This window comes from Octopus bimaculoides, chromosome 11, assembly GCF_046866305.1.
Source record: "Octopus bimaculoides isolate indiv1 chromosome 11, ASM4686630v1, whole genome shotgun sequence".
NCBI lineage: Eukaryota > Metazoa > Mollusca > Cephalopoda > Octopoda > Octopodidae > Octopus > Octopus bimaculoides.
Genome location: NC_142938.1, coordinates 40027104 through 40051891, shown reverse-complemented (window position 1 = coordinate 40051891; position 24788 = coordinate 40027104). Strand labels below are relative to the sequence as shown.

At 34.5% G+C, this 24788-nt stretch overlaps 3 protein-coding genes across 5 annotated transcripts in view; 1 reads left to right on the top strand and 2 right to left on the bottom strand.

Annotated features, from left to right (window-relative positions):
• LOC106883094 (uncharacterized) overlaps window positions 1-4369 on the bottom strand; it is a 43376-nt gene extending 39007 nt beyond the window's left edge. The window contains exon 1 of the mRNA XM_014933985.3: window positions 3793-4369. Within this exon, the coding sequence (XP_014789471.1) occupies window positions 3793-3901 (109 nt within the window). The 5' untranslated portion in view covers window positions 3902-4369. The remainder of the gene's footprint in view (window positions 1-3792) is intronic.
• Window positions 4370-10942: 6573 nt separating this feature from the next.
• Window positions 10943-17847, bottom strand: LOC128249072 (uncharacterized). 3 transcript variants are annotated; one of them, XM_089359837.1, is made up of 3 exons: window positions 17328-17847; window positions 14096-14163; window positions 10943-12284 (listed from the first exon to the last, which is right to left on the bottom strand). In XM_089359837.1, exon 1 carries the CDS (start codon window positions 17832-17834, stop codon window positions 17397-17399), a length of 438 nt encoding a protein of 145 aa, XP_089215963.1. In that variant the 5' UTR covers window positions 17835-17847; the 3' UTR covers window positions 10943-12284; window positions 14096-14163; window positions 17328-17396. The 3 variants fall into 3 exon arrangements, with proteins under 3 accessions (XP_089215963.1, XP_089215962.1, XP_089215960.1); XM_089359836.1 differs by lacking the exon at window positions 14096-14163 and having other exon boundaries at window positions 16963-17847; XM_089359834.1 differs by lacking the exon at window positions 14096-14163.
• The window catches only part of LOC106883095 (transmembrane protein adipocyte-associated 1 homolog), a 49555-nt gene continuing 41502 nt past the window's right edge, over window positions 16736-24788 (top strand). The window contains exon 1 of the mRNA XM_089359833.1: window positions 16736-17014. The gene's annotated coding sequence lies outside the window, so the exon portion shown is untranslated. The remainder of the gene's footprint in view (window positions 17015-24788) is intronic.

Genomic DNA, 24788 nt, shown 5'->3' with positions numbered 1-24788 from the left:
GACTTGAAACATTGAAGATTTATGGTTGTGTGGCTGAAGGTGTTAAATATTGGATTATCGGACAATATTAAATTGTATCCTTTGATACAATAGTGTATAAGTGATAGAAAAAATAGATGACAAACAATTGGGAGGCTGTTATGCTGATAATAGGTTCTACTCAAACTTTATGTCTCAAAGACATTAAGAAGGTTCCCAGTGAAGGAAAAAAGCTAAGTCAATAATTTTTGAAAATAATGAGAATTTATATAACAACTAAAGACATGGCTAACACTGAAAAGAATAAACAAAAGTTCTTTTAAATAAAACGATTATTTAAAAACAAACTAATTACAGCCAATTTTTCATACTAACATCACATTTATTAAATTAGAAATGAAATCTGTAGGCAACTCAGCAAACTGAAGAAAGTTAAGTGAATCACTTCTTGGATTCTTAGCCAGGATTCAAAACCTAGTCCAGATTTTTCTTTGAGTGGAATTAGAACTAAGAAATTTATGAGAGTCAATTGTCATATTTAGATAAGTCCTATTGTATACTGAAAATCCTTAGGTTAAATACAGTTCAGATCAGATAACAGATGAAAAATCCTTTGTTTATCCTGATCTAATTTAATAGGAAAATATTATAAATACAAAATTCAAATCCAATTCTTCCTCTTTCGCTCAGCACCTTGTTGAAGAGCATTCCTCTTTCATCTGTGTCTAGGTAAAGGAGCACATTTACAAAGGGAAAGAAAATCTATCTCTATCTCAAGATGCTCCAAGACTGTTTCCACACATTTTCCCCATTCATCTCAATCTTCCATAATGGTCCTCAGCTCCTGTACCCCTTCCTTACCAGTATCCTCCAGCGAGTTGTCGATATAGGTCGTCTTCCTCCTTCCTCTCCTGGTTCTTCTTTCCACTGTTTGCCAGAGCACTAGCTTGTTAGCAATTTCCTCAGTGTGTCTGATGCAGTTAGCAATTTCATTGGTATGTCTGATGCTAGCCTCATTCTTTTATGCTGTGTCTTGAATGTTACTTTTGGTAGTCCCTGGTACAAGTCAGTATTTGTTGTATGACTCTCCCAGGAGACATTGAGTGCCATTCTAAGCATCCTTGTATAACAACCATCCAACTGCTTCTTCAATGCTTTAGTGAGCGTCCACGTTTCAGCCCCGTATAGAAGAACAGACTCCACTGTTGCCAGAAACAACTTCACTTTCAATTTCCTTGCTAACTTCGAACTCCATACCTTTCTCAATTTATGGCATGCGCTCCAGGCAAGAGGTTTCCTTGCTACGGTGTCTTCTTCAGTACTTTGTGTCCACGCACCAAAATATTAAAAATTTTCAACTACCTTGAGCAACTTACAGTCTCTCACTTTCACTGATACAGGCATTTCATGGCTGAATACTTGCAGCTGTTTTCTTTGCATTACAGTACAACCCTACCTTCCCAAATTCCTGCTCTAATCTGCTCAGCACCTCCTGTGCCTGATCTGTCCTCTCTGTTAATAATGCCAGGTCATCAGTATAGTCTAGGTCAGTTACTGTTACTGTTTGATGCCCTCTACTTATTTGCCTATGCAGTTTGAATCCCAGTTCTTCTCCCTTGCCCTCGTACATTCTACACATTACATAGTGCAGAACGTAGGCGAAGAGATAAGGTGCTAGCATGTCACCTTGTAATACTCCAGCTTTGACTTCAAAGTATTTCATCTCTCCATCCGGAGTGATCACTTTTGCTCTGGTGTTCTCATACAGCTTATTGGTGGAATATCATATGCTTTAAGTATCTTCATCATCATTCCTATATGTACTGAATCAAAAGCCTTTTTAAAGTCTTCATAAATAATTATAGCCTTCCTGTTATGGCTCTTAACTCCCTCTATCAGTCTTCTAAGTGTGACAATGTGAGATGCTGTTGACTGTCCTGATCTGAATCCATTTTGATTTGGTCACAATTGTTTGTCTATCTTAGGTTGTATTCGGTTAAGTATCATCTTGTTGACCATTTTTACAACAATGGATGACAGACTGATCCCTCTGTAATTTCCAGTATCACTTAGGTCTCCAGTTTTGGGCAGTGGGAGCAAGTCTATCTTAGTCTATCTATTGTTCTGGCTTCACATTGTCATTTAGTAGTTTGTTTGCAAATTCAAGGATGATGTCATCTAAATCACATCTTTTTAGTACTTCTGGAGGGATGTTGTCAAATATATTTGCTCATTCTTCATTTTCTGTTTCACTGTCAACTTTTAGATCCTTCCCAAGTTGTAGAAATGAGTGTACCACTTCTTAATTCTCTCGTCCTTTGATTTCCCTTTGATGATTCCCAGCTTTGCAACCAGTGATGGAGTTAATCAGCCTCCAGCGTTCTCTGTGCTTACTCTTTGCATTTGCATTTTCGACCTAGGAGATCATTTCATCCAGTTCCTCTTCTTCAATCTCTTGGTACACCTGTTTTAGACCCTCTTTCTTTCTTTGTAAAGTTTGTTTAGTATCATTGTTGCCAGCTTTATGAGAGTTGCTAAATGCCTCATGTACTTCACTGCGTGCTTTTTCTACCCTAGGCACCTAGGGAAAGAAAAAAATAACCCTAGAAATAAACTGTATGTACCTGCATACAAATATATAGATTAAAAACAAAAGCAAATCAACAACACGTGTAACCATTTTGGTTCCCATAGTCGTAGGCATAGCTGTGTGGTTGAAAAGTTTATTTTGCATCCATGGAGTTCGGGTGGTTAACATGCAGTATAGTGTCCGACAAAGGTGAAAGTAAATTGCAATAGCAACTAGAAGTGGCGGCAGTAAAGTAAATTAGTTGAAAGACTGCGTAGAACGTGTGTGTGCGTGTATATATAGCTTTTTTCAAGGTCTCTGAACATTTTTCACCATATACGATTATTCAGATACAATGTAAATAAAGCATCACTAGTTCCGTATTGCCAGCTGATTTTCTACCTAGTGCGTATCCATCGCCATTCGACATATTGTAAATAGATGCTCTTATCGTCGGATCAACAAAATTCAAAGAATGGTTCACAACGATATATGTTGCCTAAACTAACAATAGGAAGCCTAACTATGAAATACAAAACACATCCCTGGTATTATTTAATCCGTTATAATGGGCTAAAGTGTTTTACTCGTATGTCCAGGCAGCGCTTTCCTGTTCCCCTTTCAACTGTACTAAACAACACACCCAATAACTTTTCTATCATTTACCCTGGTGATATTTTGATACACGTATTTATGAAATTATAGGGTTTTACTATCGACACTTCCAAATTAATTTACTATCAGTTTTTTACGATACTAAACATCATGTTAACCAGGTTATTTTTTTTTATATATTTGGTATCGGTAATGTATATTTGTATTTATGTAAGTATATGTGTGTGTTTATATTTGGAGATGTGTGAGTTTATGAGTGGAGATGTGTACGTATATGTGTGTTAAGATATATTCTTTCGATTCAAAATACATTTGTTATTCATCCTTGATGAATGAAACAACAGAGGGAAATAGAAACAATCTTGCAGGAAAGGTTACAAAAATAAATTTTTAAATGCAGCAAAAAACCTACAACGTGATAATTACATTACACATATAAATCCTCGTACTATTTACGATAACCAAACTTTCAACAGAAAATATTTTATAGCGTGTCACAAAGTGAGCTCGAACCCGAGGCCTCATTATTGTAAAACAAACTTAACCGTTGAGCCATAACTTCGGAGAAAGTAGGGTTGGAACCCTCCCCCGCCAAACTTTTCGAAGATAACAAAATTTGAAATGCATACCGAAGTGTGTATGAGATAGAAAGAACATTGTAGATGACAAGTTCTTTCTATCAAATCGGTCAAGAGATATGAAAGTATATTCTAACATCCGACCCTCAAAGGTACTCATCGTGACAGTTCTTCACAAGACTGATTCAGGATAGAATACGGCAATAACGGGACACAGCAACATTTTAAAAGTTCTTATATTGGCAGTTTCTTATGCAGCAAGACTGCGTCAAGATATAAAACAGCAATATTTTAAAGTTCTCATATTTGTATTTCCTTACAAGCCAGGAATAGCAGCAATATTTTAACAGTTCTCATCGTAGCCGTACTTTACAGGACAGTTTCTTGGACCTGGTAATATTTATTTAACTCTTCCGGGTTTAAGAGTTATTTCCCTTCACTTCATGACGTCGGCTTGATATAATATTGAAATGGCTGATAAGGAGTGGTGTGGAACCACCCAGTGAAACATACTTCTTAAAAAAAAAACCCAACTAAATACTAATGTGCATGCTTGATGTAGAAACTCAAGAAAATGTAATCAATTGAAATTAAAACAGTTGTAATGCAACCAATCATTTTCTTGAGTGACTAAATCTGATTTAAAAAAAAAGAAAAAACAAAACAGGGGAGACAACTCGTAATTATAATGATTTCAAATTTTGGCACAAGGCCAGCAATTTCATGCGGTGAAGGTAAGTTGATTACAGGCCCCACTGCTTAATTAGTACTTATTTTATCGATCCCGAAAGGATGAAAGTCAAGGTTCGACCTCAGCGAAAGTTGAACGTAAAGACGGACAAACTGCCGCTAAGCATTTTATCGTCTTTATATTAGCTGACATGCTAATCATTCTGCCAGGTTGCTGCCTTAACTCAACATGATATGATTGGGAAATGAGTCTTCACATTAACAGTGTAATTTTAATTAATTGAAATTTCTTGTGTTCTTGTTATTACTAAGTATCCTGTGGAAGCCTATAGGTTAGATACTGTGTTTACAATGAGAAGGTCGTATGTTCAATTCCTGGACAGGGTGACAAGTAGTATCTTTGAGCAAAGCACTTCATTTTGTGTTGCTCTAGTGTCACCCTAGTACTGGTGCAACTTTTTCTCAGCTACATCCTCACTGCTTCGCTGAACCAAAGGCAAGAGGGCTGCTCTGAGAGGCTGTTTGTGTTTGCTCATGATTATGGAGGCTCTTAAAGCAAATAAAAAAAAAAGTGTGGTACATGCTACCAGGTCATAATCACTCGTTGCCAAGGTCCATCACTGACTCCGTGACTTTCATTACCTGATCTAACAACTTGATACCTCTGTAATTATTTGTATCTAAAGCGTCACCTTTACCTTTGTAGCAGTTGACTATGGTGCTGCTACACCAGTCATTGGGTATGACTCCTTCGTGTATCACCTGGTTAACAATACAGGTGACTAGGCTATAACCAATACTGCCAGATATTTTGAGCATCTCTGCAGTAATTCCTGATGGGCTGGGGGCTTAATTGCTTTATCTACCATGGTACTGTCAACTCGGATAGCTGGTCCCTTTGTTGGGTCGACATTCGACAGATTCTCTTTCTCCTATTCATTCTCTTTATTGAGCAATCTTTTGTAGTGGCGTCTCCAAACCTCTTTCTTTGCAGCCTCGTTTAGTGCAACTGTACCATCATCCATGCAAACACATTTCTCTCCTACGGCATCACAATTCTCTCTCACACACTGTCTTGCAACATGAAATACCTCAAGTCTTTGGTTCTCACGGCGCAGAACATTGGCAAATTTTTTCTCATCTGCTTCCCCTCTGGCTAAATAAACCTGTCTCCTAGCTTCCCTTCTGGCAGTCTGATATAATTCCCTGCTACTACCGTTCTTCCAGTCCTTCCAAGCCTGTTTCTTTTGTCTAATAGCCCTGTCAACAACATTGTTCCACCACCACGTTATTTTGGGTCGAGAGGGGACTTTGTACCATCCACAGATCTGGTCAGTGGCCCTCAGCAGGTTGTCCCGTAGAAACCTCTAGTTGCCTTCTACATCGTGTGAAGCTATATCCCCCTCTATTTCATTAAAGGCTTCAAGTAATAAGTCTCTAAATCTCTGTCCATTCGCAGGATCTTTGAGCTTCCAGACCCTTCTCCTCTATGCTGGTCGTCTTCTGGGCAACCACTTAGCCCTGATCCTTAAGTCATATATATATATATATTTATATACATGTTTAATATATGTATCTGTATACACCTTCACATATATATTTTCTTCTACTACGTAGCACTGACCTGTCCAACCAACCTAATCCATATTCCCAAATTCTTTATTCTACCATATTACTACCCCTACCCACCTTGCTCTGCCCCATCACTTAGGCTTTATCACTACATACCTCATGCTCCTTTTCTTTTTACACTATTATACCTCTCTCTCTCTCTCTATCACCCCCCCCCCCATTCCTTCTATCCGACACTCATTTACTCTTTACCCTATCATTTTTTTACACTCTCATATCTTTCTCTATTGCCCTCACCTTCCCATTCCTACTATCAATTTATCTTGACTGACCACTAACTGGTACACTTTCCCTCTCTTCATCTCTTTATTATCTCTCTCCTTACTTTTCTTTATTCCTCTTCCTGTTTTCGATTTGACCTTACAAATACATTCCCTACTTTTAGGTTACTTTAAATATACCCTCGATTCAATAGCATTGTGTACAAACTCTATACTTGGAATGACCAATTTTAAATACTATTGGAATTTACTCACCAGGTATTGGAATCTTATATCTTTACTATTCTGCCTAAATAATGGATCTACAAATGCAACATCCTTGCATATCTCACATCTATTTTCATTCCCCCACTTCACTCTCTATTTCATATCTTATCTAAATTAACTATTGCTTAACCATTTTCTCACACTGTCTCTGATGAAGGGATATAAAAAATATCCCGGAAACAGCTGTAAGACCTTGTATTTATAAATGTTCTAACATTTTCACAGCCTTGGTTTTTTTTAATCTCATTTTGAAAAAAAATTTTATATATATATTTGGCTGCTGGGGTAAGATATCTAAAATAAAAATCAGTATATTTTATCAGTTTTTGTCATATTCTTGATGAGAAAGTGTTTGCTGAAACTGATAGTGTATTTTAGTGATGTCATTGGCCAATAAAAGTGAATATTTTAATTGCAGTTTACTTGTGTAATAATTAATTGGTTTATCTAAATTTCTACCAACAGTTTTTTCAATGACTTCATTCTCTCTGGTTGTATAGTATTTATATAATAATTTTAGTAATGGTAGTGGTAAGTCTACGTGTTTTTATGTGATGAATGTTTCTGTAATTGTAATCAAGAATATTATTGTTCTGTGAACTAAATAGATACCAGCTTGAGGGTAGATGTTTTATTACAGTTTATCCTGTTTTATTTATTGTAGCACCATTGTCAATGTATGTCTATCTGTTTGTTATATTACCAGTTTGTCTATTTATTTATTCATACACATATCTGCCTGCTTACTAAAGTTATTACATCCAATACCTTGAGTATTTTACTGTCTTCATTCAAGGAAGTAAGCAACCATTAAGTAATTAATTAACAGCTAAGATGTTAACCTTTAATCTGTTACTTCATAATTTGATTCATAGGTTAGCTATTGTTGGAATATCAAATTGAAATAGGACACCTGACTATGTTGAATGTCAATAAAAAAAGTCTATTTTGTTCTGGCTAAGTGATTTGTAAATTGTGTTATGGAAATAAAATAGCAGAAACAAATTATTGAATCTAATTTGAAGAAATAAAATAGTAGGCACTCCATCATGTAATTGACAACATGATCACCCAGCAAGCAATAGATACATTGTATGGACCCATTTCTCTTCTTAAGTATCAAAATGGTACTTTGTAATGTGTAATATTGGTTTCAAATTTTGGTACAAGGCCAGCAAGTCCTGAAGACAGATTTCATCAGTTACATTGATCCCAGAGCTTGACTGGTACTTATTTTATCAATCCTGAAAGGATGAAAGACTAAGTTGACTTCAGTGGAATTTGAACACAGAATGTAAAGAAGGATGAAATGCTGCTAAGCATTTTGCCTGGTGTGCTAATGATTCTGCCAGCTCGTTGCCTTGGTAATATCTAATATTAACAAATTAAAGAGTTATAGAAATATATATGAACTTAGAGAGGAAGTGATTACACAAGTTTTACGTCAGTAGTTCAACCTCTAACAATGACACAGACACTTATAGAGGGCAAGTTATAGAATAACAACTAAAAAGACACCTTTGGGTGAGTATCCCACTAATGCAATCACATTTTTGGGTAAGTGGCCCAACAATACAGTCACTCCTTTTAGTAGTGGCCCAATAATACAATCATACCTCTTGGTGTGTGGCTCAATGCAATGACACCTTTTGGCTAGTAACCAAACAATTTAATTATACCTTTTGATATTAGCCCAATACAACCGCACCTTTGGGTAAGTGGTCCAGTGTTGAAATTATATATTTGAGTTGATTGTCCACATTTGTAACTATTATAAAAAGAAATTTTAACTCCTCCATCAACTTTTAACCAGTAATTGAACAGTTTAGTCTGTCTATGTCAAGTCTTAAAACCTAGTCTCTCACTGCCTAGCCGTTTAGTGTGTCCATCTTTATATCATTATCATCATTTATAAGTCTACTTTCCATGATGGTATGTATTGGATACACTTACACAGAATGCAACAGGTCAGAGGACCACATTTTGCTCCAATAGTTCAGTTTTCATTTGACTTCCATGGTTGGATGCCCTTTCTAACACTAACCACATTAGTGTGCTGGGTGCTTTTACACGACACCACCACCACTGAAGTTTAATTGTAACTCTCAAGTCTTAAAGAGCCCTCCCCCTTGCCTGAGAAGGAGATAAGAGAGTGGTTGCTCTATACAAGGTATTAAGAGGTGAATTTAGGATGGAAGGCATATAAAGACCGTTTTGTTGTGGAAGAAATTCAAGGCTACCTCAGCACAATTCAAATAAAGTACATGTGCTTTCACTTCTCTTTTTCTGCATTTCTTGTCTTTTGCTGACATGTGGTTTTTCTAGTGAAAATCATTTCTTCTCTTACTCTCAAAAAAATTTATTAGAGAACAGAAGTAAAACAAGCATTGCTGCTGTCTATTGATAATATATAACAGAAGAAAGATGAAGACATACAAAGAGATGAGAGAGTGAAGGAAACGGCAAAGAAATACAGAGAAAGTGAGAGAAAATATTTGAAATATAGTTTGATTCAACAACGACAAGTGGTTCTTAACCTTTTATTTTTGTTTGTAGTACCACTTTTTAAGTAGTTGTGATACCTAGTACCAACCTAAATGGGATGTAAAGTATCACAAATAAACTAACTTAGCATGGATAATAATTTATAAATTTCACACAAAAATGGATCGCATAAGCTTTTAACAGTGAAATGATAAAAAAACTAATAAAGACAAAAGTTTACTTTGTACATGGCAAGTTAATGATTTCCCTGTGCCAGATGAGATCTAGCTAAATTTTCTATATCAGGTTCAATGTTAGTCAAAAGAAGTCATGTCTCCTCTTTGACTTATTGCAAATTTATTTTGTTGCTTAGTCAGCAATTGCAACACCACACTGAATCCTTTCCCTTCTAATTATGAAGAAAAGCAATGAACAACAATTTAATTTTTTGCTAAAGTTGAGAATACTTGCTTTGTCTTTTGGGCCAGAATAATTTATAACCAAGTCGCTGAAAATATACTTGAGCTTTGAAATTATTTTTTCATGTAAACTTGGTTGAGCAGAAGAGATACCAGAAAGAAATGGATTTATGACTCAATTAGGTACTTTAAGATGAGTAAAATTTTTAAACTTTATCATTGTCTTCTTTCAGTGTCTGCAGATGAGAAAAATAGCAATCTATATCTGTGTCTATTATTAAATTGCTTTCATTGTCTTCTATTATGTGCAGGTTTGGAAACTAAAAAAATCTTTCCTCAATAATCTCTCTTTGTAGAATAATTTGCTGGTGAATGCATTTACAATTAACTTTGCTTTATTTAATTCATATTATTTCCTTGCAATTCAATGTTTACCTCATTTAATTTAGTGAAAATATCAGAAAGATATGCAATGTCAACTTTCTTGTTGCTTAGTCTATTATACAGGTCCTCATCATACAAATTAAGAAATTCTAAAACAGGCTCATAGAGATAAAAATATTTTAAATAATTTCCATTTGAAAGCCATCGCACCTCAGTATGAGACAAGAGGCACTTATAGTTTTCTTTTCCATGGCAAATCATCTGAAAGGTATGGTCATTCAATGAATGGGTCTTGAATTTATTTACTGTTTTAATTACATCATTCAATGTATTATATAGTCTACCACTAAGATGTTTCTCAGTTAAGTGTTCTTGATGAATAACAGTGAACTAAAAATATATGTGGAACTGCTTTCTTTAAATGTGCTAAAATCCACAATAATAGCCTATCAGGATTGATACACAAGCATTAAAAACTTTTTTAACAACCTTAAAAATTGTAGAACTTTTTGTGTCAAGTACTATTTTTGGCGCAAACAGAATCTCTTCAATAATTTCCAGATTTGAATTTACATAATGGACGTAGGTCATTAACAAAGATTCATTGTCATGTAAAGTTGACTCAAGTTGTAAAGAAGATTCTTCATTTTTTAAAGCATCACATATTCTTTTACTTGTTTCAGTCATCTGACTGCAGCCATGCTGGAGCACTGCCTTTTGTCAAACAAATCAACCCCAGGACTTATTCTTTACAAGCCTAGTACTTATTCTATTGGTCTCTTTTGCTGAACTGCTAACATAGGGACATAAACACACCAACATTGGTGTCAAGCGATGGTGGGGGTGGACAAACATTCACCATGTCATCTATTCTTGTAAGTTAGTTTTTAAAATATATACTTCCCTCATTTTATTTTAATAACCATTACTAGTTTTATCACATATATAATTACTACTATGGGTAAAATTATATGATCCCACTGCCCCATAAAGCCTAATGCCCTCTTTGACATGCCCAGTGCCCTGTGAGGGCAGCACCACCCTCGTTGAGAACCTCTGATATACACCAACAAATAATGAAATAGTGTTTGAGATAAAAACAAATAACAGATTTCACACAAGTTTATTAACTCATCACAATAACTGTTACAAAGTTAGTCACATTTCATCTATCCTTTAATTGTAATATTTTCATTTAAAAAAAAATTTTCTTTATTTTTTGGTTAAATCAAATTATACAAAAGAAATATTTCCCTGATTTTATAAAGTTTAATTATATTTCTGAGTAAGGCAAACTCAATCTGTTCAATAGCATTATTTTGTTACATATTTTGGTCTTGCACCAATGAAAACGATCATTATTTCTTTATATGGAAAATTGTCAGATATTCATGCTTATTTCTTTTATATCTTGTACCAGAAGTTAACTCTTTCTTTTCATTTTCAGTGTCTAAACTTATGGTGCAACCCCAAATATTTCATGATATATATGAACATTAGTTGAGCTCTCTTAGAGAAAAATACCTTGCTAAGAATAATTATGATACCAAATTGATATATGTGTGTATTGTGTTTATATAGGTTTCAATAGGTGAACTGTGGCTATGTTGGGCCACTGATTCAAAGGGTTTTAGTCAATTATATCAACTTTGGAAGGGGATGAAAGACAAAATTGATTGGATGTTTTTGACAAAACTGAAATACATTACACAAGGTATTTTTGACATCCCAATATTGTTATCTAATGCAGACACACACACACACACACATGTATACATCCAATGGATGTCCACACTGTCTCCACCTCCCAAACTACATTCACAAGAGGCTGTGGTTCTCTAAGGTTAGAGTAGAAGACACTTGCTCAAGATAACACACAGGGGAACTGAACCCAGAACCAAGTGGTTGCTAAGCAAATTTCATATTACATATATGTATTCATCAACATATGTAAATATATGTATGTATGTTGTGATGACAAACTTCCATGACTTTTCTTAACCTGTGGATGACTACTTTGTGAATCTGAGTAGTTGTTAATCTAACCTTTTTAAAACTTGTCATCACAAATGTCTACAAGTGTACATGAATGTGCAAGGGTGCTTTAGGCATTTGCAGCTGTCACTCTAAGACTGTACGTGTGAGTATTTATGTGTACTATGTCAACTTCTTTTATTTCAAATTTTATTATAATTTAACATTTTTTCCCACAATTTTATTTAAATAAAGACAGAGTGGGAGAGAAAAGAAAATTGATAAAAAAAAAAGAAAGAAATCTTAATTATAAAACTGCCTGCAAGTCTGAACAATTTCCTGAAATTTTAAAAAAAGAATATCTGAAGACAGAGTTCTTTTTTTTTTTTCAGAAATCTTAATACTTTGAATTTGCAAGGATTTAAAAAGAGATATGTGAATCAATTTCTACAGTCAGTGGAAGATTTCATGGCTGGAAAGTAAAACAAAAAACATTTCATTATGAAACAGCAAATACATATATATGTTTTGTTTTTTATAAGAATAAAATTATATAAAAATTTTCAGATTACTAATCTCATCTTTAGAAATTGAAAGATGTTTTCAGTATTTATATCAAGACTACATTCTGATTGGTTTGAACTCCAGTCATCATCAGGTGTTATATCGTAGATGTGTACAATATATATATATATATGTGTGTGTGTGTGTGTGTGTGTGTGCAGGAGTGGCTGTGTGGTAAGTAGCTTGCTTACCAACCACATGGTTCTGGGTTCAGTTCCACTGCATGGCACCTTGGGCAAGTGTCTTCTACTATAGCCTCAGGCCTACCAAAGCCTTGTGAGTGAATTTGGCAGATGGAAACAGAAAGAAACACGTCATATATATATATATCTATATATATAAAAATGAGAATGTGTGTCTGTCTGTGTGAATCCCTAAAACTCGAGAACTACGCAACCAATTTCATTCAAATTTTACAGATGCCTTACTTAGGGTTCCAGTTGTGTTTTAGTCCAAAAAAAAATTTTAACTTCTTCCAGAGTTTGAGCCCACAGCAACATATCTCCTCCACTATTTAAGTATTACGTGTCAAAAGTGAAACAAAAACACTCATGTCAAATACTTTCACTTTAAAAATGAAACTATTCTACTAACTGAAACAATCACATTTCGATACTGTAATGACAGATACTTTCAGAGAGAGAGAGAAAGAGAGAGAGAGAGAGAGAGATGTATATGAATACATATAGATGTATATGTACACGTTATTCCACTAACTGAAACAATCACATTTCGATACTGTAATGACAGATACTTTCAGAGAGAGAGAAAGAGAGAGAAAGAGATGTATATGTATACATATACATGTATATGTACACGTATATGCATAGATATATATAGATATAGATCTATATGCATACATGTATATGTATACACACGTGTAGATGTATATATATATAGATGTACATGTAATATGTACACATATATACATATATATACATGCATACAGATATCTATACATATATACACCCATCACACACAAACACACACATTAGTCATTTGTTTTCTTATCCAAAACTACGTCAAAAGTACTGAACGGATCTTTATGAAATTTGGAAATTATATTCTATGTATAACGGCCATAACTCCCATGAAAATTCATATATTTTTGATGTTGATGAAATTTTAACCCAAACATAACAGATGAGCATTATTTGTAATTCAACGGTACAACAGTGTAAGACTACCCTTTCAGATATACTTTCATTGTGATTTCTGCAATGTGGTGCATAAATTGTCAAGTAAATGAGATGCATCTTTGCCTCCACTGATTCACTTGCAAAGTGTTGAGTAAAATTATTTCGTTGCAGACCTCCTTTGGGTCTTTTTATTATCACTACGACACACATAGTCCCCAGTTGGTAACATTGATTTCAAGGCCCTCCTAGATGAGAGACTGGCATTCCACTTAATGTCTATGTTCCATGCTGGCATGGATTGGAGAGTTATTAATGTAGAAATATGGTATCGTAGCTACTAACAGTTGAGGGTTGCGTAGTCTAGACGGCGTTTTTAGATTTCATTATTCTCTTTAACCCGGGCAAAGCCGGGTTTTTCTGCTAGTATATATATATATATGTATGTATGTATGTGTGTGTATATGCTTGTGTGTCTGCGTTTGTCTTCCCAACATCGCTTGACAACCGATGCTGGTGTGTTTACGTTCCCATAACTTAGCGGTTTAGCAAAAGAAACTGATAGAATAAGTACTAGGCTTACAAAGAATAAGTCCTGGGGTCGATTTGCTTGACTAAAGGCGGTGCTCAAGCATGGCTGCAGTCAAATGACTGAAACAAGTAAAAGAAGAACAGAATATATATATATAGATGAGGCTGGATTTAAATAAGACCATTTTTATCCTTAGTTTAAAAATGCAGGTTCCTACTTTGAATTCAATCTAGTATTAAGTACACATCCAAAGAGTAAAAATACCTGAGAACAACCAATGATCAAGCTGATTGAATTGCAGCCAAAAAAAAAAAAAAAAAATTTGAAAAATCTTTTGTTCTCTGAAGAGGAGATCTTAAAAATTATAATTTTCATTACCAACAACTTACCATGAATATATAGGCTGATTCCCAAGAATGCATGGCATGGCAGTCCCTTTCTCAAATTATCCCTTTCATGATTATCTCAAAAGGATGAGATAATTATGGTGAGAATATCTTTGATCAAATGTCTGCTTAATCAGGGTTGACCTGTGACTAAATATTTTTAAAGAATCGATCTTTTATCTTTTACTTGCTTCAGTCATTAGACTGTGGCCATGCTGGGGCACTGCCTTGAAGAAATTTTAGTGAAATGTACTTATTCTATCAGTCTCTTTTGCTGAATTGCGAAGTTATGGGGATGTAAACACACCAGCACTGGTTGTCATGCCGTAATGGGGACAAACACAAACACATTCAAACACACACACATATGTACAGTGGACTTCTTTCAGTTTCCTTCCACCAAATCCACTCACAAGCTTTGGTTGGCTTGAGGCCATAGTAGAAGACACTTGCCCAAAGTACCATGCAGTGGGACTGAACCTGGAACCATGTAGTTGGGAAGCAAGCTTCTTACCACACAGCCATGCCAGCATGTATCTAGTTTAAAATACATTTATGCTTATGTATATATACAGATAATAAAATAGAAGGACTAGAATATATGCAGAACTTTTGCCAATTGTTCAGCTATTGCTAGTCAACATTGGCAACTAAATGATAAAAATGACATGACGGTATGTACATAGAACCCCTATTCCCACCTCAAAAAAGTAGCATAAATCATACAAGATAATGATATAATTATTAGTAGTAGCAGCAGCAACAATAGTACTATAGCAATGAAATGAAACACTGTTAACACACAAGTAATTAACGTTTGATCTGTTATAAAAATGTGGACAGCAAATTAGTCTCTTGCGTTTACTTTAACCTCTGATATTAATAAGTTTATGGGCAGTGTATTTGTGGATATTTAGAGAGGATATGCAGCTGTTGACGGTAATCCCAGTTAGGATTCAAACGTGAATGTGCAGTTGTCCCGTCTTTCTCTATCCCCAAATATACTGTATAAATATATTGTTTACACTCTTCGTAACATGCAGTCCCTGTTAATAAATCGGTGGAGGTAAAGGACATGGACCTCACCGCTTTTTTTTTTTTTTTCCCTATAGAAACCCATTTTTTCGACTGCGGAGATTCCGAATCTGAAAAAAAAAAAAAAAAAAAATCGGGATTTCAAAATTTTAATCCCACACAAAATGACATTAAAAATATTTTTTTTTCTTTTTTGGTAATTCGTATTTAGAAAGTGGATCTTCGGTTTGGCTGTTATTTTTAGCTTGTCGAACTTTCCGGTTGGAGCGTACTTACAGATTGAAGATTTGGAAAATCCCAAAAATGCGTTTTCAAAATTTTAATTTTCCCTCTCTCCACCCTTCTGGCAAAGAAAAAGAAGGGGGTGGGGGAAATTAAAATTTTGAAAACGCGATTCGTCGTTTAGCTGCTGTTTCTAGCATGTCGAGTTTTCTGTTTAGATACTTTTTACGTCTGCTATTTTAGTAGCAGGGAAGGGGTGTTTATTATATTTTTTGAAAAATTGAAATTTTACATCTTTTTTAGAATCATGATCTCCATATTTTTTTACTTATTTCGCCAAAACAGATTTCTAAAAAAAAGTGAAAAATTGAGGGGAGGGGGGGGGGGGAGTAAATTTTGAAATGCCGATTTTTTTGCAGATTCGGAATCTCCGCAGTCGAAAAAGTGGATTTCTGTAGGAAAATGATAAAAAAAAAAATAAATAAAAAATAAAAAAAAAACCCGAAAGGTCCATGTCCTTAACCTCCACCAATATATCTATACATTTGGAAACCAGGCAATGTTAGCACACCAATAATTTAATGTTGAAAACACTATCAATTTGCCATCAGTTACCTAGTACTCTTAATGATTTCTAACGTGTACAACGCCACATATTGAAGAACGGTGGAATCAATCAATTTGAACCTGGAATTTGATTAAAATGCTAGACAAAATCGATCCCTCTTCCTCGAGGCATTTGAACTTAAAGAATTAAAAGTCAATACCATAAAATCACAACCAAATTCTGCCTATCAACGTTCTTTATAAGTTTGTAAACTACACACACAAGTATACAGCATGTGTTCTCGTAATTTTCTAAAATAGGCTTTATAAAATTATATAACTGACAGAAGTTATATAACTGATAGAAGTTATATAACTGATATTAATATAGAATCTTTAAACTTAAGTATCGTTCTGTTATGATTTTTCGGAAAGACCGTGTCCATGTAATATTCTTCCATTATATATTGTTACGTAACAATGTCGAATAAGTGAAAGTCGATCTTGTTCAAAACAAAAAGTTAAGATGTTTACATTTACCAATGTGTATCTACCTATCTACCAAAATGTAAACAATTCAGAAGCATTCTCAAATCACAATAGTCAAAAAATAAATACAGACTTTGAAGTCTTGGTTACGAAACATAAATTTGGAAGAACGCAGTGTGAAAAGGAAAATTTTAATTTATCCGAGAAAATTATTTTTCCAACAACTGAAAATTTACTTACGGAAAACTTCAGAGTTATTTTCCCAAAGATATAATATCTTTCGATCTTTCCAGTATGTAAATATCTTCAAATGTTTTCTTTCACCTTTTTAGAATTTTAGGTAAAGTTTAAGGATTACCCAACAATTGTTGATTAGATAATTAATAAAGAAACTCATTAATTTTTCAGTTACACGGTTGCGAAAACAACCTTCTTGCAGGGTTTTAAGGTTAATGAAATGTTTTTGGAATTTAACTAGTAACACCTTTTAACATTTAACACCAAGGTCACACTTCTAGGACTGCTTTCATTTGAACAAAAGCATTTTAAAGCGGATATTAAAGAGTCAAATCATAAAGCAATATTAGAAAATTTCAGATACGAACCATGGTTGTTTTTAAGAGAAAATATGATATGATCAGTATAAAGACATTCTTATTTTTAAAATATGTAGCTTATTCTTCCCTATCCAAAAGAGTCGATCGTATACCGATCTTTTGAAAATCTTCAATAAGTTCTCCGCTTTTGTGTTTTTCTACCATAATATCACAGCCACCGACAAACTCTCCATTAATGTAAACCTGTGGTATCGTCGGCCAGTTCGAGTAGACTTTAATTCCTTCTCTAAGATCATTGTCGGCGAGCACATTGTGCGAACCAAAATCCTCCACACCGTGGAATTTAAGAATCTGAACAACAAGGTTGCTGAAGCCACAACGTGGGGCGTCAGGCGTGCCTTTCATAAAAAGAACAATCTTTTGCTCTGACACTAGTTTGTCAATATGATCTTTGCTGCCGGTTTTTAACATTTCTGAGTAAGAACGTAAGCCGAGCAGGCGCGAAAATGGCATTCTGGAAGCCCATAGCGAAGGACGAATCATCATCCACGCCATGATGCAAATAAATGAAAGCACATGGGGCAGGGGAAGTAACTGTCAATCCGGATTGCCGTGGCTTGATATGCTGTGGCTTGTATTAATTGGAAATACTCAAAACAAATTTACCCTATTAGTTGGAAATGTATGACTAAGAGAAATGACTCTTTTCAAAAGAATTATTGTAGCAATATACTAAAATACATATTCTTTTTAAAAGAAAATAATGTCATTTTAATAAAAATAGTTACCAAAAACTTATAACTCAAAATGATTCTATATCACAATAACTGAAGTAGATTAGCCTGGCTTACAAATATTTGGGATTTCTAGATTTATTTTTCTATCTGTATTAATATAAGTTGACACTGTTTATATAGGTTGTAAATTTTAGCCAGAGTTCATAAATGCAGTAACATTTATAATGCTTTATTAAACATTGTACACAGAACATTCAGAGGCTTCAATTCTATTTCATTTACAACTTTGATTTAACGTTATTTATGCAACTAAATATTCTTAGTACAAGTCATAAGGTGTTTAAAAGAATGTTATTTGTTATCTTTGCAACTTATTCTTGGTGAAGTACAGCATGTAATTAAAACATATTAGTAAAAAATTGTTTATAATTATTTTGAAGGCCCTCCAACTAGGCCAGAAACAAATTTATATTGATAAACTTCATTCTCAAAAAGTCCAGTATTAGTTTTATTGGTTCAGTCAACAAATGAAAATGATATGGATTCTTTTAATGTCTCCAAATATTCCACCAGCTTGGAAACTAAAATATATTCTTTTATTGGTTGAAGAAAATTTCTAACATATGAAAGTGATACCTTTCTAAGAATTTAAAAACCTTTTTGTTGGTAATTTGTTTGAATATGCATAAAGAGAAAATGTTGATTTTGTTTTCTTATACACACATCTTCAATCTTGCTAATTTTATTTTGATTCTTCAATTTTTCAGTTTTATTTTCAAACTTATAACCTAAAGAGGGCATAAGATTAAAATGTTCTTCAGTTTTACATATCAAAACATTAATTTCAGAGGTTGCTAGTTTTAGTTTATTCCCATGTAATTTCACTAGTAACATTAAATCATTTAATAATTGTAAACAATTTTTGACTAGTATGTTTTATTTACATGCTGTACTTCACTGAGAATAAGTTGCAAAAATAACAAATATACCAAGTTATTTTCACAGATTTCAAAAGAATTTCTTATATTTCAAAAATGGGTTTTTAATTCAAGCTTTGGGTAACTATTTGTATCACAGCCAGATTTGTAACCATTGAGTACAGCAGTTCATAGAAATTTTTAATGAGCTTTCTCTGTCATTGTTTGGTATACATTTTTATAAGCAACCATTTATGTGTTTCAGATATAAGAAATTCCAAATTTCTTGTTAGACAAACCAGATGATTATCATTTATCGGTCTCTTACTATATATTGAATGTCATGTTTCTCAGGGGACTGACACAAAAGTTTCAACATCTAGTAACTGACTTTGTAAAAACTCACAAGATTGTTCATCGTCTTTCCAATAACTTTGGCTACCTTTTTGAATTCAATATCTCTGTCACCTGCTGACATGTTTACAAAAAATCAGTGTGATACCCATGTCTTTCAGAAACATTTTTTCACACTCAAACACATCAAAAATGAATCACCCATCTGGCCAAAATTATCAAGTTCAATGTGACACAGAATGTGACAAGGCTGGGCCTTTGAAATACAGGTACTACTCAATTTTGCCAGCTGAGTGAACTGGAGCCATGGGAAATAAAGTGTCTTGCTCAAGGACACATTCTGTTCCTTGAAGCTAGCTGGCCTTGTACCTCCACCACTCAGGCACTGCCAACCAACTTGTCTCTTCACCTCTTGGTACATCAACTCCCTCCACCTCACAGCCCTGCACTAACCACTATACCCAATCCTTCAACCCCCAGGACATTGTCCACTTGGAATCTCCTGCTCCTGTCTTTCCTGTTGGTCTTGACTTGTGACATTTTAATGGAATATTTAACAGCATCAGTCTCACTAGTCTTGGATGTCCTCCAAAGGTTATTGTTATATCCTTAAAATGTTGGATTGTTATAATGCTCACTTTGGTATACAGTATACTTAGTAAAACCAGTAAAGGCATAATTATCTCTGACCACCTGCTATGTACTCTCTTTACTAATAGTGACTAAACTATTCCATTCACGTAACAGTGGTGTACCATTATTACTAATTCCCTACATTATCTTCTCTTTTAAGTTTTTCTTAGGAAGTGTCATTTCATTTAGCAATAACTTTTTATTCACTCCTCTCTTTTCGATTTTTTTTTTTTAGTACAATTTAATATTTTTGGGAATTGGCATCTACTTTCAGGAACTCTGTATGTTCACTTTTCCTCTCACTTGTACGCCTGGGTTCAATCACCTGCAGTGGCAGTAGTACTTGGTACACATTGTACAACCATTCCATCAGTTCCTCCAACTTCTTTGGTTCGCTTTCCACAAATCTCTTTTTTTAGTTGGTTCCCGTGTCTCTTTCGTATGCCTTTTCTACTTTTTACCCAATACATCATTTTACCTATGCATTTGGTAATTATGCTATCTTCCCAACTCTGCTTTTCATTCTTGTATGCCCTCATATGCACCTTTTCACCAACTTTAAAGAATCTTGCTATGTTTTCCCAGGCACTTTTTCTTTCTTGCCAGGTTGCAATTTATCAATGACTGATTTTACTTTCCTTGCAAAAATCAGCTCCTGCTGGTATATTCGAATTTGGTGTCACACGGTACACTCTTAAGAATTGTTGTAGCGCTACCGCATCCATAACGTCCTTATTCAATTTTCTAAGGGCTCTTTTGAAGGTATCAACAAACTGTTCCGCCTGTCCATTAGATCTGGGATGGTATGGCACCGTAGTTATATGTTATTCACTAGACACAAATTGTGTTCTATTATCAGACACTATCTTGTCTGAGATGCCAAATCTTGCAAACAATTCATGTAAAAAATTTATCCAGTTGAGTTGGATGGTTTTTTACACTTGCAAATTTCTGGTCATTTCGAGAAACTATTATCTACCACTAAGTAGTGAAAACTGTTTAAAGGACCAGCGAAATCGATGTGTAGTCTTAACCACAGAACATCTACTTTTGAACAATGTTTACTTTTTATCGTGGACAATTCTTTATTTCATTTTGACTAACATACAGTTGTTCCACATACGGTTGTTTTACTGTAATTTTTTGTTTCTGTCTCTCAGCCACATTTGAACCTTTGACTGAACCAACTATATTTCCACACAAAACACTTATGGGCATATTCCATACTTTGAATAGTTCCATCCACTCTGTGCCAAATAAATTAAGTGAACTTTGTAACACATATATCTTTGCCTTTTTCATCTGACCTCGAAATGTTACATTACATATGAATTCACCGAAAAATATAATCTTTTTCTCATAACAGCATGTGCTATCTTTTTTGATTTAATTAATTTCGGCTTACCGACATATTTCCAAGTTTTTTCGTTTATAATGGTGATATCACTATCAGTGTCCAACTGCATTTTAAGACTTGTATTTCTGATTTTCACCTTCACAAATTTCCTCATCTTTATATTACCAATTTCTTCTGATGACATACTATTTCATTTGTTCTGACATTTTGTCATCTTCATTCTACAGTGCGTTTTTTATATGTCCTATATTTCCACAATGAAAGCACTCAGCTTTTTTAAATGGACAATTTTTTCTCAGGTGTATATTTCCACATGCAAAACATGGGTTTATTTCCTGATTTTTGTCGTGTTTTTCAGAAAACACTATCTCTATTTAGACTATTTCGCACTTGCTTTACTTGGAAACAATCTTTACATTCAATTTCCTCTGTGTCATGTCTTAGTTTCATTATCTTTTCACATTCTTCTGACACTTGCTGTAGGGTTTTGTTCCAGGTTTGCAAGAATTCTAGTTCTAACTTCTGCATCCTTTTTTGGGCAGTAAATCTCTGTATAAATATCAGGCATTTGAACACATTTGATGTTAATTTATCCAGCTTGAACTTCTTGCATTCCCTGTTTACTCTACCAACATATGTGATGTAGTCCTCATCATTGTTTTTTTCTATGTTCAGACAATTCAAATGTGTGTTGAACAATGAGCTTTTTTCACTGAAAATTTTACACAATATATCTATTGTGTCATTAAAGTTTATGTCCGAAGGTTTTCTTTGGAGTATATAATTACTGTATCTTTCATGTTCTGTTGCCACCAGCTTTTCTCAAGATTAAGTGTGTTTTCATCTTGTTGTCCCAATCTTTACATTCTTTCTCAAAGATTTGCTCTTATCTTCTGTTGTATGGTTCATCAGGTTCATATTTGAACTCTGTTATGGAGTTTGCAACATATAGTCTGGTGAGAACACTTTTGTTTTGAATTTCCTGACGATTTCATTAATTGCAGCATTTGTTGCTGTAATAATAATTGTTGTTGTTCTTTCAGTTTTGTTGTTGCTGTTTTTGCAACTTGTGCAAACCAGCCAACAAATTTTCCCTAATTTTTAGAGTTTTTTTTCATAAAATTCACTCAACAAAACTTTGTGGTTTGTTAACTTTTCATGAGTTGTTAATTCTTTGTAGAATTTATTAAGTCACCGTGAGTTGTTTAATTCCTGTCGAGTTTATTAATTCCTTGTGATTTTTTGTTTAAATCCTCGTTGCCACTGTTATATCCTTAAAATGTTGGATTGTTATAATACTCACTTTGTTATACAGTATACTTAATAAAACCAGTAAAAACATGACTATCTCTGACTTCCTACTATGTACTTTCTTTACTTATAGTGACTAGGTTATTCCATTCATCACGTGGGAGGGGTGTATCATAAATACTAATTCCCTACAACAGTTATGAACTCTTCTCCTTCTTCCAGACTTAGTAAAAAAAAAAAAAAAAAGGGAAAGTTTTACTGGGTTGGTTTTTGGATAAAGAAGATACAGCTAAGTAGGCACAATACAGTGAACCCTCCACATGTATGCACACACACAATTTATTTATTAATTACAGTAATATATCCATAATGAAGAGAAAAGTCATTAGCTGTAGTGATTCTCATCGAAGGAATGAAGGAATGCAGAGGAGTCCTATCTCTGGTAAGTAAAGGAACAACTCCAGACATGTTTTTATATTATTAGTTCTCTTCAGCGAAGACCTTATAACAGGGGTTGGTGAACCGGAGTGAATTACCCCAAGTGGGGTAAAAATGAAATTCATGGGGCTAATGAGGACACGTTAAGCATAACTAAAATTATGTAAAAAAAACGTGTTCCTTATTATGAAAGAAATCTTTCTTCTGGCATGAGGAAGCAGTCAAAAGTATTTTCCACTCTAATGAGCATAAAAACAAAGCAGAGTAATCAATTGGACCCTGAAGACTGTATCCAAATTGCTCTGACATCAAAATGTGCCAATTTTGATGTAATTCTAACAAAAATTAAACATCATTTCTCCAAAACCTAAAGTGAAAAAGATTCTAGAAAAATCCTTTTGTTTCATAATGAGGATATTAATTTATTTTATCACATTTATTTTATACTTTATATATTTATAATTGTATTCTCTATATAAATAAATCCAATAAATCTTTTGAATTGAAAAAAATCTATGATTTTCTTTCTATCAAACCAAGGCAGTAACGTCAACATAAATAAATATATAATGGTTATAAAAGTTCCTTGACCCCTGCCTTAAAATAGATGAGAGAATAGTTATGATGTAAAGAAAGTAGTTATATGATGTCAAGAATCTCCACTTCACCACTTTTCCCTGTGTCTTCCTGGGTCTACCTCTACCATAGGTTTCCTCCACAGTTAGAGATTGGCACTTCTTTACACAGCTGTCCTTGTCCATATGCATCATATGACCATACCAGTGCAGTTGTCTCTTTTGCACACTACATCTGATGCCTCTTGTGTTTAACTTTTCTCTCAAGATGCTTACACTCTGTCGAACATGCATACTGACATTGCACATCCAGCAAAGCATACTGGCTTCATTTCTTTCAAGCCTATGCATGTCCTCGGCTGTCACAGCCCATGTTTCACTGTCATGTAACATAGCTGTTTGCACACAGGCTTCATACAATCTGCCTTTCACTCTGAGAGAGAGGCCCTTTGTTGCCAGCAGAGGTTGGAACACTCTGAAATTTGTCCACCCTAATCTTATTCTCACAGCTATGCTCTCGGAGCATCCACCTCCACTACTAACTGGGTCACCTAGATAATGGAAGCTATCTACTACCTCTAGCTTGCCCCTATGGCAGCTGATGGTGCCTATTTTCTGCACATTTTTAGCATTTATTGTACCTGTGAATCTTCCACAAAAAAAAGCTAGTTTCCCTGTTAACCTTCTTCTGATATTGCTTACATCGGGTGCATCTTATGGAGTTTCTACCTATGCCTTTTCTAAAGATTGAGCAGGGCCCTCTACCTGAAGGGATTTTTGATTTGTCTGCCTTTCTACTCACTAAGACTTTGGTTTTTGCTACGTTAACTCTAAGGCCCTTTGATTCAAGACTTGCTTCTGTATCTGAAACTTCTTCTCTTGTTCTGGTAGTAATTCAGCAATAAGAGCAAGGTCATCAGCATAGAAGAGCTCCCAGGAGTAACCTTACACTTTAAAGTTGGTTTTCACACTCAACCCTGTTCTGCAGAATCAGTGTAGCGACGGGAGGTTTGTGCCCATCTCTACGTTCTGAGTTCAAATTCCACCAAAGTCGACTTTGTCTGTCATCCTTTCGGGGTCTAAAAAATAAGTACTAGTTGAACACAGGGGTCGATATAATCGACTATTCTCCATCTGCCCCAAGCCGCCCTTGTGGGAAAAATTAAAAACAATAATAATAATAATAATAATAATAATAATAATAATGACCTCTGTCGATCAAACTCCCAACCCACAACTAAGTCTTA